Source organism: Paramacrobiotus metropolitanus, unplaced genomic scaffold, assembly GCF_019649055.1.
Source record: "Paramacrobiotus metropolitanus isolate TYO unplaced genomic scaffold, Prichtersi_v1.0 Parri_scaffold0000449, whole genome shotgun sequence".
NCBI classification, from domain to species: Eukaryota; Metazoa; Tardigrada; class Eutardigrada; order Parachela; family Macrobiotidae; genus Paramacrobiotus; species Paramacrobiotus metropolitanus.
Window position 1 is genome coordinate 2587 of NW_026570669.1, and position 11930 is coordinate 14516.

At 43.0% G+C, this 11930-nt stretch overlaps 1 protein-coding gene across 1 annotated transcript; it reads left to right on the forward strand.

Annotated features, from left to right (window-relative positions):
- Nucleotides 1-820: 820 nt before the first annotated feature.
- On the forward strand, nucleotides 821-6573 carry LOC129602420 (uncharacterized). The gene is made up of 4 exons (XM_055501429.1): nucleotides 821-852; nucleotides 1257-5468; nucleotides 5977-6213; nucleotides 6493-6573. Exons 1-2 carry the CDS (start codon nucleotides 821-823, stop codon nucleotides 3667-3669), a joined length of 2445 nt encoding a protein of 814 aa, XP_055357404.1. The 3' UTR covers nucleotides 3670-5468; nucleotides 5977-6213; nucleotides 6493-6573.
- Nucleotides 6574-11930: the final 5357 nt, after the last annotated feature.

The following is an 11930-nucleotide window of genomic DNA, read 5'->3' on the forward strand; positions in this document are numbered from 1 at the left end:
GAGCCGACAGATTACACGCTAGGCGCGCCCTTGGATGTGACTAATCGGACATGGGGCGAAGTCCAGGCTGCACTCCAGAATATTAGGGAAGCCGAAATGCTTGGCGCAGACTTGAAGAGACAAGTCGCTGAAAATTCGAATGGAAGGTCATCACTCAGCATGACCGAACGGGTCTTGAAAAGAGCATATAAGGAAGGAAAGTTGGGATGCAAATATAACAAGGACAACAAAGTTATTTACTACCTTCCGAAACAGGGCACGGACCGCACGCCCAGACTGAAAATGGAATTGGAAGTCTGGAAAATAGCCATCACAGATGTGGCCCTGGACGCCATCGGTGGTACCAATGGAGTGTCATGGAATGACCTTTCGAATTTCATGGCCGTCCATTATGAGTTGGGAGAATTGAATATTGAGAACGATAAAGAATGGATAAAGAACGCCGTTGAAGCATTGGTAGCAGATAACGTGCTTCACATTAACCAGGATGGCCGAATTGACTTCAAGCCGTATAAACCGCCGGCGAAGGAGTCTGAATGAATGGGACGAGTGTAATATGCAGCGAGTAATGAACCCTGCATATTACAGAAAAAGCATAAAATAGTTAAAAACGAATGAGAAACTTTACGGAAAATTGAAAGTGAAAAGGTCAACTTGAGGAATAGCGGCGATAAGACTAATAGAAAAGGTCACAGGAGTCAGAAAGTGCTGATAACGTGAGAAAGGTCACCACGTTACAGTGATAGAAAGGGCAGCAGGAGCTAGGAAAGTCTCAGCTCAGTAACGGAATAGGCGTAAAAATGCTAGAGAAGCCTTGATAATGGATAAGATGGAAAAGATTAACGTGGAAGAGTTACTATGATGGATTGTTTTCTGATTGCAGATTCAAAACGGAGAAAATGGCACAGAAAGGTCACGCCACCCCTAAAAGCTCAGGACCCGCATCAGAGATAAACAGATCTACGGGCTATAACCCAAAGTGTCCGGACTGTTTACGGAATAATAAAAAGGTCGATAAGAAATTCCCCTGCTATGCATGCATTCACAAGTTGGGCGACCCACATATGGTTTCACTCGTGGGGATTACGGAAGCTAAACGGGGGAACATGGACGTTTTTCGAAACCTCATCAGCGCGAGGAACTATGGCAGCATCCCAGTTGAGGAGCGGATGCTACTCGAGGATCGCTACCGGGAAGCGATCCAGAATAACGAAAGCGGCTGGGATGAGACTCTGGAGCCATTGAAATGCCCACAGACGGACGCATACCGGAAGAAGTTTGAGGAAGAACAAGAGAAGATGCGGCGGCAACAGCTGGAGGACGAACTCGGGCGAAGATCAATGCGGCGAATCAAAGGCGAGCGAACAGGCCGCACGAGAGAAGCAGCCCAATCCGTCGAGTTCGACTGTACCGACAGCCAGCCTCAATGACGACGAAGCACAGCTGATACGCCAGTCGCTCATTATTCAAATCGATACGCTGACGAGCGATCCGGCGGCCATGCAACAAGACCTATTTGATGCGCTGTTACGGGAAAAGTTAAGACTGCAAAAGGGTTTTGCTCCGGCACCATACATAAAGAAAGCAGTCGAAGAACGTATGGAGGAGCTGCGTAAATCCCGCCAGACCGAGAGCAATGTTTTACAGGCGCTCAGAGGCTTTCGACGAGATGATGTGTTTACACGACCCCGTTCGCCTCCGCAGAGAGAAAGGTCACGCGGACATTCACGAGAACATGAGCGGACTTCTGAAAGACGAAGTGAAAGGTCACGTGAACATTCCCGGGAAAGGACACGGGACTACCGAAGCGAAAGGTCACGCGAGCGTTCTCGCGACAGAGACTACCGTGGCGGAAGAGGATGGGTGCGCCATGGAAATGAGATAACGGAGACAAGCATCCAACGAAAAATCGACACGGCAAAGATTCTAGCAGCGACTAGAGGACGTGAAGAACAACGGCGTGCGGAGTCATTCCGCACAGAACCTGAAAAGGAAGGTCATCAGGTGCCGTTAGGAGTCGGATTCCGTAATCGCAATGTTAGAATGTCAACACCCGAAAGGTCATGGGACAAAAGACGCGAACACACGCGGAATCGAACGCCAGACCCACAGGACAAACGATGGCAGGAAAGAGCCAGATATTATGCGGGGTTTGAATCTGGCGCCAGTAAAAGGTCATCGAGTGCAGAAAGGGAAGACTCACCCCCGAAATATCAGCGAATGGAGTCAATAGTCCATGTAGTGAATCCCATCGTGAGTGCGGTACAGGAAGATGACACGATGGAAGGGCCCGGCTCAGTCGCAGAAGCGCCTGCGGCGCAAGAAGATGACATGATGGAAGAGCTCGGTTCAGTCGCAGAAGCGTCCCAAGATAACGTGATACACCGAAGAAATGTGGTCCTTGACAGTGACCCCCAACCATCCACATCGAAAGGTACTGAACCGCTGCAGAGCGGACGACGCGAACAAGAAAGTCGGCGCGAGCCGGATGAACGCGGTCGGCGAACGAATTCCCGATTCAATAACCGACACCCCGACACAATCGACATGGTATACGATATGCGCGACACCGATGAACAAAAGACGGAAATCTGCCGATACATGGGGATTGAAGACGATTCGGCGGATGCGAATAAGATTCACACAATTCTGAATCAGCTGCGTCAATTTTTATTCGATTCGGGCTATGCGAAAGAAATTAAAGAGGGAGTGGAACAAGGAATTTTCCGTCAGTTATACATTCCCCGCGACTCAGCAAGGGATTGTTACCTCCCTATCCGACGAAACGGATTACATAGCCTTTTGGATCTGAATTTGTTGGACGTGCCACTGGATACGACCGATCCAATCGGGATGACACAGTTTTATTATAGAGACTATCCCGAACGACAGGAATATGTGGCTCAGTTCGTGTTACGACATGTGAATCCAGCCTTTAAGTTGCTCGCAGCAAGAGCATCGATAGGATTACAAGTAGATCCTAAAGACCATGCCGCAAGAAGGATGGGGCAGAAGGTCTTCGCTGCGAGATTGGCACATTATAAGACACAGAACCAGTTGGTGTCTAACACTATGAAGGACGATATCCCATTGCTCTTTCGACCTCATGTGGCGAAACTGGGTGAACCCATGGAACATGTCGGAATAGCCCATACAGCAAGAAAGGCGCTTAAAAAGTGTAAGATACGAATGGAAAAGGGCAATCTTACACAACGCCATGCCTCCCAGGTTGAAGAGAGGATTAATAAGATCAAAGACACCATGGGAAGTGACTACGTCGAACCCTTTGACGGAATTGAAATGTACATCGACGAGTTCCTGGTGAAGAAAAGTGATCGACGCCCAGAACGCGCCCCTAACCAGATAGGACGACGCGGCTTAAGAAACCAGCAACTCCGCGATAACCTCGCTGACGTGCAACGAAGATTGGCGGATGACCCTAACAACCGGAGACTCCGGTTGGAAGAGAATGACGCACGCCATCGGGTAGAGGCGGTTAAACGCAGTCGCCAAGGGAAAGGTCGCGGTCAGCGAGAAGTTGACCCGGAAAAGGTCATGGCAGTTGATTCCACGGAACCAGTTGACCGAACGTCTGACCGTAACCAACCAGAAAGTTCTAAGAAGCGCCCGCCAAGAGATGGCGAGGACGATTCAAATGAAATGGAATAGTGTTGATCGTTAGGATCACACTATTAAAAGGGCGTCTACGGCAATTGTCGGTACGTCACAAGAATGAGAAATGGTGTTGTATAAAGGCGACGTGACATATTAACATTAACTGCATTTGTGTATTTGTTGTTTTCAGCGTTTATAGCACAGAACCGCAAAAGGATAAAGAAATCATGTGGAGCAGCGATTGGGGTTGAAATTGATTCGGTCTATAAAGCCGGCCCCAAGGGAGTTGCTACGGCAATCAGCCGGCTCTCCTCCTGAAGCGATTCAGTGTTATAAATTTGCAAGAGAAACTACGGTAATCAAGCCGGATCTCTTGAATACGAAAGTGGGCCACAAGCGGCGAAAAAGAGAAAGACAACAGGTGGAAATTTTATTGGGGTAAACTTGATGCGGCCGTCAGCCGGCCTCATTAGAGTTGCTACGGTAAACTATGCCGGCAATCTCTCCAAGCGAATCAGTGTTATAAGTCAACGAGAGAAATAGCGGTAACCAAGCCGGATCTCTCGTACGGAAGCTGGGCCACAAGCGGCGAACAAGAGTAAAAGATTTAATGTGGAAGCGTCATGGGGTAAATTTAATGCGGTAGTTAGCCGGCCCCATCAGAGATGTTACGGTAAACTCTGCCGGCACTCTGGCCGCTCGAGACATATTGAAGTTGGATGTGCGACGGAGAGGTCAACTTAAAAGTTTTACCAGGGAGGCAAGCGAAGAAATGCTTGAAAGTCGGCAAAAATCGGCTAAGTTCCTCCATGACCTTTAATGGAAGTTGAAGAGAAGTTGGATGACCTTTGGGATCATTACCGCCCAAGAGAGTCACCGTATTAGAATTCAAAACGCATGACCTTTTGGGACCATTAACCCAAATGAGTCGCACATCTCAACGGATCATCTCGACAAAGGATGACCTTTATCAGGGAGGAAGCGAACTACGCTTGTCAACATGACGTCCCTCCATGACCTTTATTGGATCTCATTTTCAAGTCGTACGATGATACGCACCTTATTCCAAAGATGAAGCAGTATTCCTAAAGTCGTACATTGATACGCACCAGATTCTCAAGCGGATTGTGATGAAAGTCGCACTATGGATGCGCGGAATTGCTCAAGCGAGCGGAATGGGCCAAAGTGCGGAAAACGGTGGACAGGACCTGTGACCTTTACGAGTCAGAAATGGAGGATCCTAGTCTACATTTGATTAATAATTTTGTTGATCTTATAACTGTTGATCTGTTTTTGTATTAGAATTGATATGGAATAGTATTTTGATACAGATCTCTTTATTTTCACATAGTGCATCTGGAATTGATGTGATAAATGGAATAAGAGAATTTGATGTTTTTGAGCACGCACAGACACCGGCAACCGTCTTTTCGTGGATTCGGGAGTGTGTCCAGCCTCAACGGAGCTCGGCATCCCCCCAGAGGCATGTGAGACGAGGCTCACTAGCGTTCACGTCCGTGGCGCTAGGCGCTACGCCTTTGGATTACGGTCTGTGACGTGTCTCGCTTTGATTGGCTTGAGTTGTGTTAGTGGGCGCGGCATAGCACGTGCTGCACAGTTTTGCACAGTGTGGAATTGGCTCCACGTTTTACGATCGAGCTGCGCCGATCACTTGTTGGTTTCTGGTCTCCAGACTTTCAATATTATTAAAAGTCAGCTATTAGCGGTGCGACGTTTCGCGATTCCGCGTAGTTCGCTATACTTATCGCATAGCTCACTCCACGGGATAGATTCCGTTTCTGTCTCCGTATCTGGATCACAGTTGGATCTAGCATTAGACTGTGTTCGACTGTGTATGTCTTGTATATTGTAGACAGTACATTATTATGTATATTGTAGTCCACCGCACGGTTACAGTACGTAATAAAGGTCCACCGCACGGATCTCGTTATGTGAACGAGTGATCGAGCTACCAATGCTGTCCAGTGCGGTTGATTCGTAGTTTTACCATGTTCTCATTTTTCGCACAAAATGTTTAAGCGGATTAAATGCAAACAAATTTCCGGATGGACTCAAGCTAGGCAATTTCCTACTGCCAGTGTGCCATTATTAATTTCTGAACACTCTTGCTCCTAGGCACATAGAAGAATGCGAGCCGAAATGCTGAATCATGATCTTATGAATTGTTTTTCGAAATTATTGGAATTATTTACAGCTTGTGCAGTTGTGTTTACCTTAATAGCGTCAGACGTTTAACTAATACCTACTTTCCTATACCTGTAAATGGGTAAATACATATTGTACTTACTGCTTGATGCCACGATTCGTATTTTATTATTTTTAACAGCAGGGATTTTTCAGGTTACTACATGCGGCATATTACGCGCCAAAAACGATCAGAAAAGCCGGCAACGATTTCAGCCACTAAAAACAGCGCTGTACAGATAATCATTGGGTCCTTGGTTACACGCAGCCGCACCAATTCCCATTTACTACCAGCGGCAGGCGTATTTATTGTGCGCATTGGCCGTTCAGTAGTAGTATACCATTTCGCCGGCATCCGCTGTTGCTGGCAGCTCCTCAGGAATCAACAGCCGCGTGCGTTTGCTTGTAATTATACGCTTCGAAAATTTACACTTTAACCGTTCATTGTGCGTCGAGCAGCTATTATAGTAATTAATTCATGCAATAAATTATGGTGTGATCATGTTTTTTTGCTCACCATCCTGCTACCGTAACCTGATGCATATTAGAAACACTTTTGTAGTACACCATAAGTGTTATAACAGTGTTATTTTATCAAAGTTATTTACTCTCACTCATGATTTGTTGTGTTGTTTATCCCGTGACTTTAAGTACGAGGAAACTGTGTTGTAGTTTGCTTGGGGAATCTGGGATTGACTGGGATAGAACATTCACACTTCGAATGCCGACGTCCACCGGCCGACTCAAGTGGCCTGATGTCATAATGTCGTGTGGACGGAGAGTGTTGTGCGAACGATGGACGACCGGCGCTACTAGCTTAAAAGAGTGTAAGACCTATCCTTGCGCGTAAGTGCATGATAAAAACACTGAACAAAATTGTTACGTTGCTGCGAGGATGTATAAAACGACTGAAATTATCAATCTATCAGCAAAATATCATGGAATCTGTCCTTAAGGCGCTGAAAGCGGGTTAATGGCATACTTGCTTTAGACTACAAAATTAAAATTACTAAAACTGTTTCTAAATATGTGACAGAAATTAGAAACTTCGTGCAAATCTCCTGTTATTGCACCATCTTTGCATATGTTAACACCAATAACACGTACCCGGTACCGAGGAATTATTGAATACGTGTATTGTACTTAGTACTTACCTGCACAGCACACTCGGTAGCGCTCTAGTGGACATAAATCGTGTAATTATATGAATTATATGAATACTAACAAGCCGAGCACGGATGAATATTGGCTGATGACTAAAAGAATTAAGTAATTCCAAGGATGTGTTGAATTCTAGTTGCTTACAAACTGCCAAAAAATTGCGAAACCTGTACGTGTATTTAGCAATAGTTATTTTGACACGCTGTAGTGATTTTACATAAGTTAATCGAAACATATACTCTACATAAGTTGCAGTTTGCGCTGTCGGCTGATACTGCCATTTTATCATGAATTTTTTACTTTGCAGTGTGCTTTAGCCTTTAAGTATTGTTGAGTAGGAGCACAGATATGTCTACTGTTCTGGGTCAAGTTTTGTGTTAGAACAGTATGCATTTCTTATCGCGTCCATGGTAACAAGCTTATGGCTGACCACTGGTACCCAGCCAAATGATTTTGGCAAAAGGTTAACCATCTTAGATCCACCGCTGCGCTGCAAGAATTCTTATGCACTTTAAAGTAGCAAAATTGGTGAAGTAGAAGCCGAGATCCTTTGCCTCAAAAGAGAGGGGCCGAAGTTCTGGCACAGATGATTATAATTATCTGTGCAAAATAATAATAAATATATGTGCATATAATTATCTGTGCCAGGACTATTATATGTGCATATAATTATCTGTGCCAGGACTGGCCCTCTCCTTTGAGGCAAAGGATCATGCTTTAAAAGTACATCAAAATTCTCTAGGTGTAGTGGTGAATCCAAGATTGTCGACTTTTTGCCAAAATCATTTGCTTAGGTCCAGTGGTCAATCATAAGCTTGTTACCATGGACGCGATAAGAAATGCACACTGTTCTAACACAACTTGACCCAGAACAGTAGAAATATCATTCTGTGCTCCTACTTAACAATAAGTGCGAGTACAATACAAAGTGAAGTGTGAAAAATTCATGTACTTAGTGTACTGTAACTTAACACGTTAGTCATCAGCGTAAACTGCAAGTTATGTACAGGTATACAGTCCGTGTTTCAATTAACTTACGTAAAGTGTATCATAATATCTATATTAAAGCCCAGCACGGATGAATATTGGCCGATGACTATTAAAAAATAAGTAATTCCGGAGTATATTCCGGAGTATATTCCCTTTCTAATAACCCCGGTAATTCTAAGGATGTGTTGCTTTGCGGTCGCTTACAGACTGTCATAATATTAATGAACCCGTACGTATGTTTAGTAATATTAATTATATGAATACTAATCATCTGTGCCAGGACTTCGGCCCCTCTCCTTTGAGGCAAAGGATCTCGGCTTCTACTTTACCAATTTTGCTGCTTTAAAGTACATCAGAATTCTCTCAATGTGGCGGTGGATCATAGATTGTTGATTTTTTGCTAAAATCATTTGGCTACGTCCAGTGGTCAGTCATAAGCTTGTTACCATGGACACGATAAGAAATGCATACACATCTAACCCGACCTGACCCAGCGGAACACTACTCTAGCAGTCTAGCAGTATCTTTGCTCGTATTTTAGTACAGTACAAAGTATCAGCGTAAACTATGTGTAAATAACTTCTGTACACTATTTAGCCAGTCCGTGTTGCGATAAACATACGTTCATTACGAGTATGTAAGAAAACGAAAAGCAAAGCATCTTTGTGTGTAATACTGATAGTACGTAAAGTATGTAGGCACTAGGCAGGTCACTGAAAACTATAATATCGCTCATTCTGATTGTTTCTTTCGTTTTACCGGCATAATACATAAAACTAGAAATTAAAGCATTGCAGTTAATAATAGTCGTACAAGCCAATATTCATCCGTGCTCAGCTTGTATTATGATACACTTTACATAAGTTAATCGAAACACGGACTGCCTACTTGTACATACAGTACTTACATAACTTCCAATGATGACTAACGCGATGATGATTGACGTGTTAAGTTACTTACATAATTTTTTTACTTTGTATTGTACTCGTATACTTATTGTTAAGTAGCAGCTCAGATATTGCTACTGTTCTGGGTCAAGTTGTGTTAGAACAGTGTGCATTAGTGCCCTGCAACGGACTAGAAAACTTCGTTTAGTCCGGTCCAAACTTAAAAAAATTTATCCGAACCCAGTCCGACTCCGAATTGTGAAAATCTTACTCCGACCAATCCGATCCGTAAATTTTTTGGCCACTCCGAACCCACTCCGATCCGCTCCAAAATTTTTCCCAAAAATATTTGATACAGTACACATCTTAACTTTACAGTATGCAGCAGTCATGCAGTCATCAAAAAATTTGTTAGCCATTTTGACGATAGTAAAAAGACAGACTTCACAGTTTGGTCTTTTCTTGGGCGTAAAATATGTTACTTTAGAGGATATATAAAAAAACTTTTTTAAAATTAACTTTAAAGTTTTTCTTTACACTACAGTGTAGTAGGATTTTGGAAGGTAGCTACCTACTCTTAGTAGAATTTTGGGGAGTTAGCTACCTATTCTCACTGTCAGAAATCTGTATCAGATCTTTTTATTGTGTACGGTTCTACCCACGGATCACCTACGTAGAGGCCAAGGTAAAAACGAGGAAGGGATACTTCTAATCGTCCGCAACTGTAAAAAACGGTAGGTTCATGTATTCAAACCTGCTCTTTAGGCTTAGTTTAACATATAAATATAATATTATTATTACCGTTGTCCGTTATCACCGGTACTAATCGAATTACTAGTGCTACCACTATAAGAAATGGAAAGCCGGTGGGTGCCCAGTTAAATTGTCTGAGCAGTGAAACGAATGTTGGAGAGCGTACTTTTGAAGTAAATATACAAAAAGTATTTAGTAAAACCATAACGACTAATACCACCACAGCAATCATAAAACACTCTAATTTTAAAAAGTGTCAAGGGAATTAGGAATAGAAAGCGAAAGAGAATTAAAAACAGTTAACTAAATAAAAACAGATACTTTGGCATTGTTGTACACTGTATGTTAACGCAAATGAAGGCTCGCGCGAAGCGCGAAGCTGACGAAGTTTTTTGCTTGCAAGATGCGCGAAATTCAATAAAAATTAATTAATGATAATTATTTATTACGGATAATTCCGAGTCTTGATTGCATCCGAATCCGATCCGGTCAGATGCACATAAACTCCGAAACCACTCCGAGTCCAAATTTTTGAGAGTGGAATCCGTCCAATCCGATCCGAAAATCAGAGTGGATTCGGAGCGGTTCGGATTTACCAGTCCGGTGCAGGGCTCTAGTGTGCATTTCTTATCGCGTCCATGGTAACAAGCTTATGATTGACCACTGGACCTAGACAAATGATTTGGGCAAAACGTCAACAATCTTGGATCCACCGCTACACCTAGAGAATTTCGATGTACTTTAAAGCAACAAAATTGGTGAAGTAGAAGCCGAGATCCTTTGCCTCAAAGGACAGGGCCGAAGTCCTGGCACAGATAATCAGTATTCATATAACTGAACATACGTACGGGTTTATTAATATTATGACAGTCTGTAAGCGATCGCAAAGCAACAAATTCTTGGAATTAATGTACTTATTTGTAATAGTCATCAGCCAATATTCATCCGTGCTGGGCTTGTTATATGAATACTGATTATCTGTGCCAGGACTTCGGCCCCTGTCCTTTGAGGCAAAGGATCTCGGCTTCTACTTCACCAATTTTGTTGCTTTAAAGTACATCAAAATTCTCTATGTAGCGGTGGATCAAGATGTTGACTTTGCCAAAATCATTGTCAGTGTGGTCAATCATAAGCTTGTTACCATGGACGCGATAAGAAATGCACACTGTTCTAGCACAACTTAATAGTTTAATAGTTTCATCTCGGTAGCAGGTAACCCATTAACCTGCTGTGTTTTGCATACACAGCATGGGAATTTATACCTGGCCGAACACAACACACGAACAGTAGACTGTGACCAAGAACAGTAGAAATATCTGAGCGCTACAGTACTTAACAATAAGTAAGAGTACAGTACAAAGTAAAAAATTCATGTATAACTTAACACGTTAGTCATCATCACGTTAGTCGCATTGCAAGTTATGTACTGTATGTACAAGTAGACAGTCCGTGTTTCGATTAGGTAACTTATGTTAAGTGTATCATAATATAGATATTACTAAACATACGTACGGGTTCATTAATATTATCAATTATGACAGTCTGTAAGCGACCACAAAGCTACACATCCTTGGAATTACATATTTTTTAATAGTCATCGGCCAATATTCATCCGTGCTGGGCTTGTTATATGAATACTAATCATCTGTGCCAGGACTTCGGCCCCTCTCCTTTGAGGCAAAGGATCTCGGCTTCTACTTCACCAATTTTGCTCCTTTAAAGTGCATAAGAATTCTCTCACCGTGGCGGTGGATCTAAGATTGTTAACTTTTTGCCAAAATCATTTCGCTAGGTCCAGTGGTCAGTCATAAGCTTGTTACCATGGACGCGATAAGAAATGCATACTGTTCTAATACAATTTGACCCAGAACAGTAAAAATATCTGTGCTCCCCTGAAACGTATGTACAGTATATCTAAAAAGGCAGTCCATGTTTCGATTAACTTATGTACAGTGTGTCAAAATAATTATTGCTAAAAATACGTGCGGGTTTAGTAATATTATGACAGTTTGTAAGCAATCGGAAATCTAGACATCCGTGGAATTACTTAACTCTTATAGTCATCAGCCAATATTCATCCGTGCTCGGCTTGTTATATGAATACTGATTAATTATATGAATATCTGTGCCAGGACTTCGGCCCTGTCCTTTGAGGCAAAGGATCTCGGCTTCTACTTCACCAATTTTGTTGCTTTAAAGTACATCAAAATTCTCTAGGTGTAGCGGTGGATCCAAGATTGTTGACGTTTTGCCCAAATCATTTGTCTAGGTCCAGTGGTCAATCATAAGCTTGTTACCATGGACGCGATAAGAAATGCA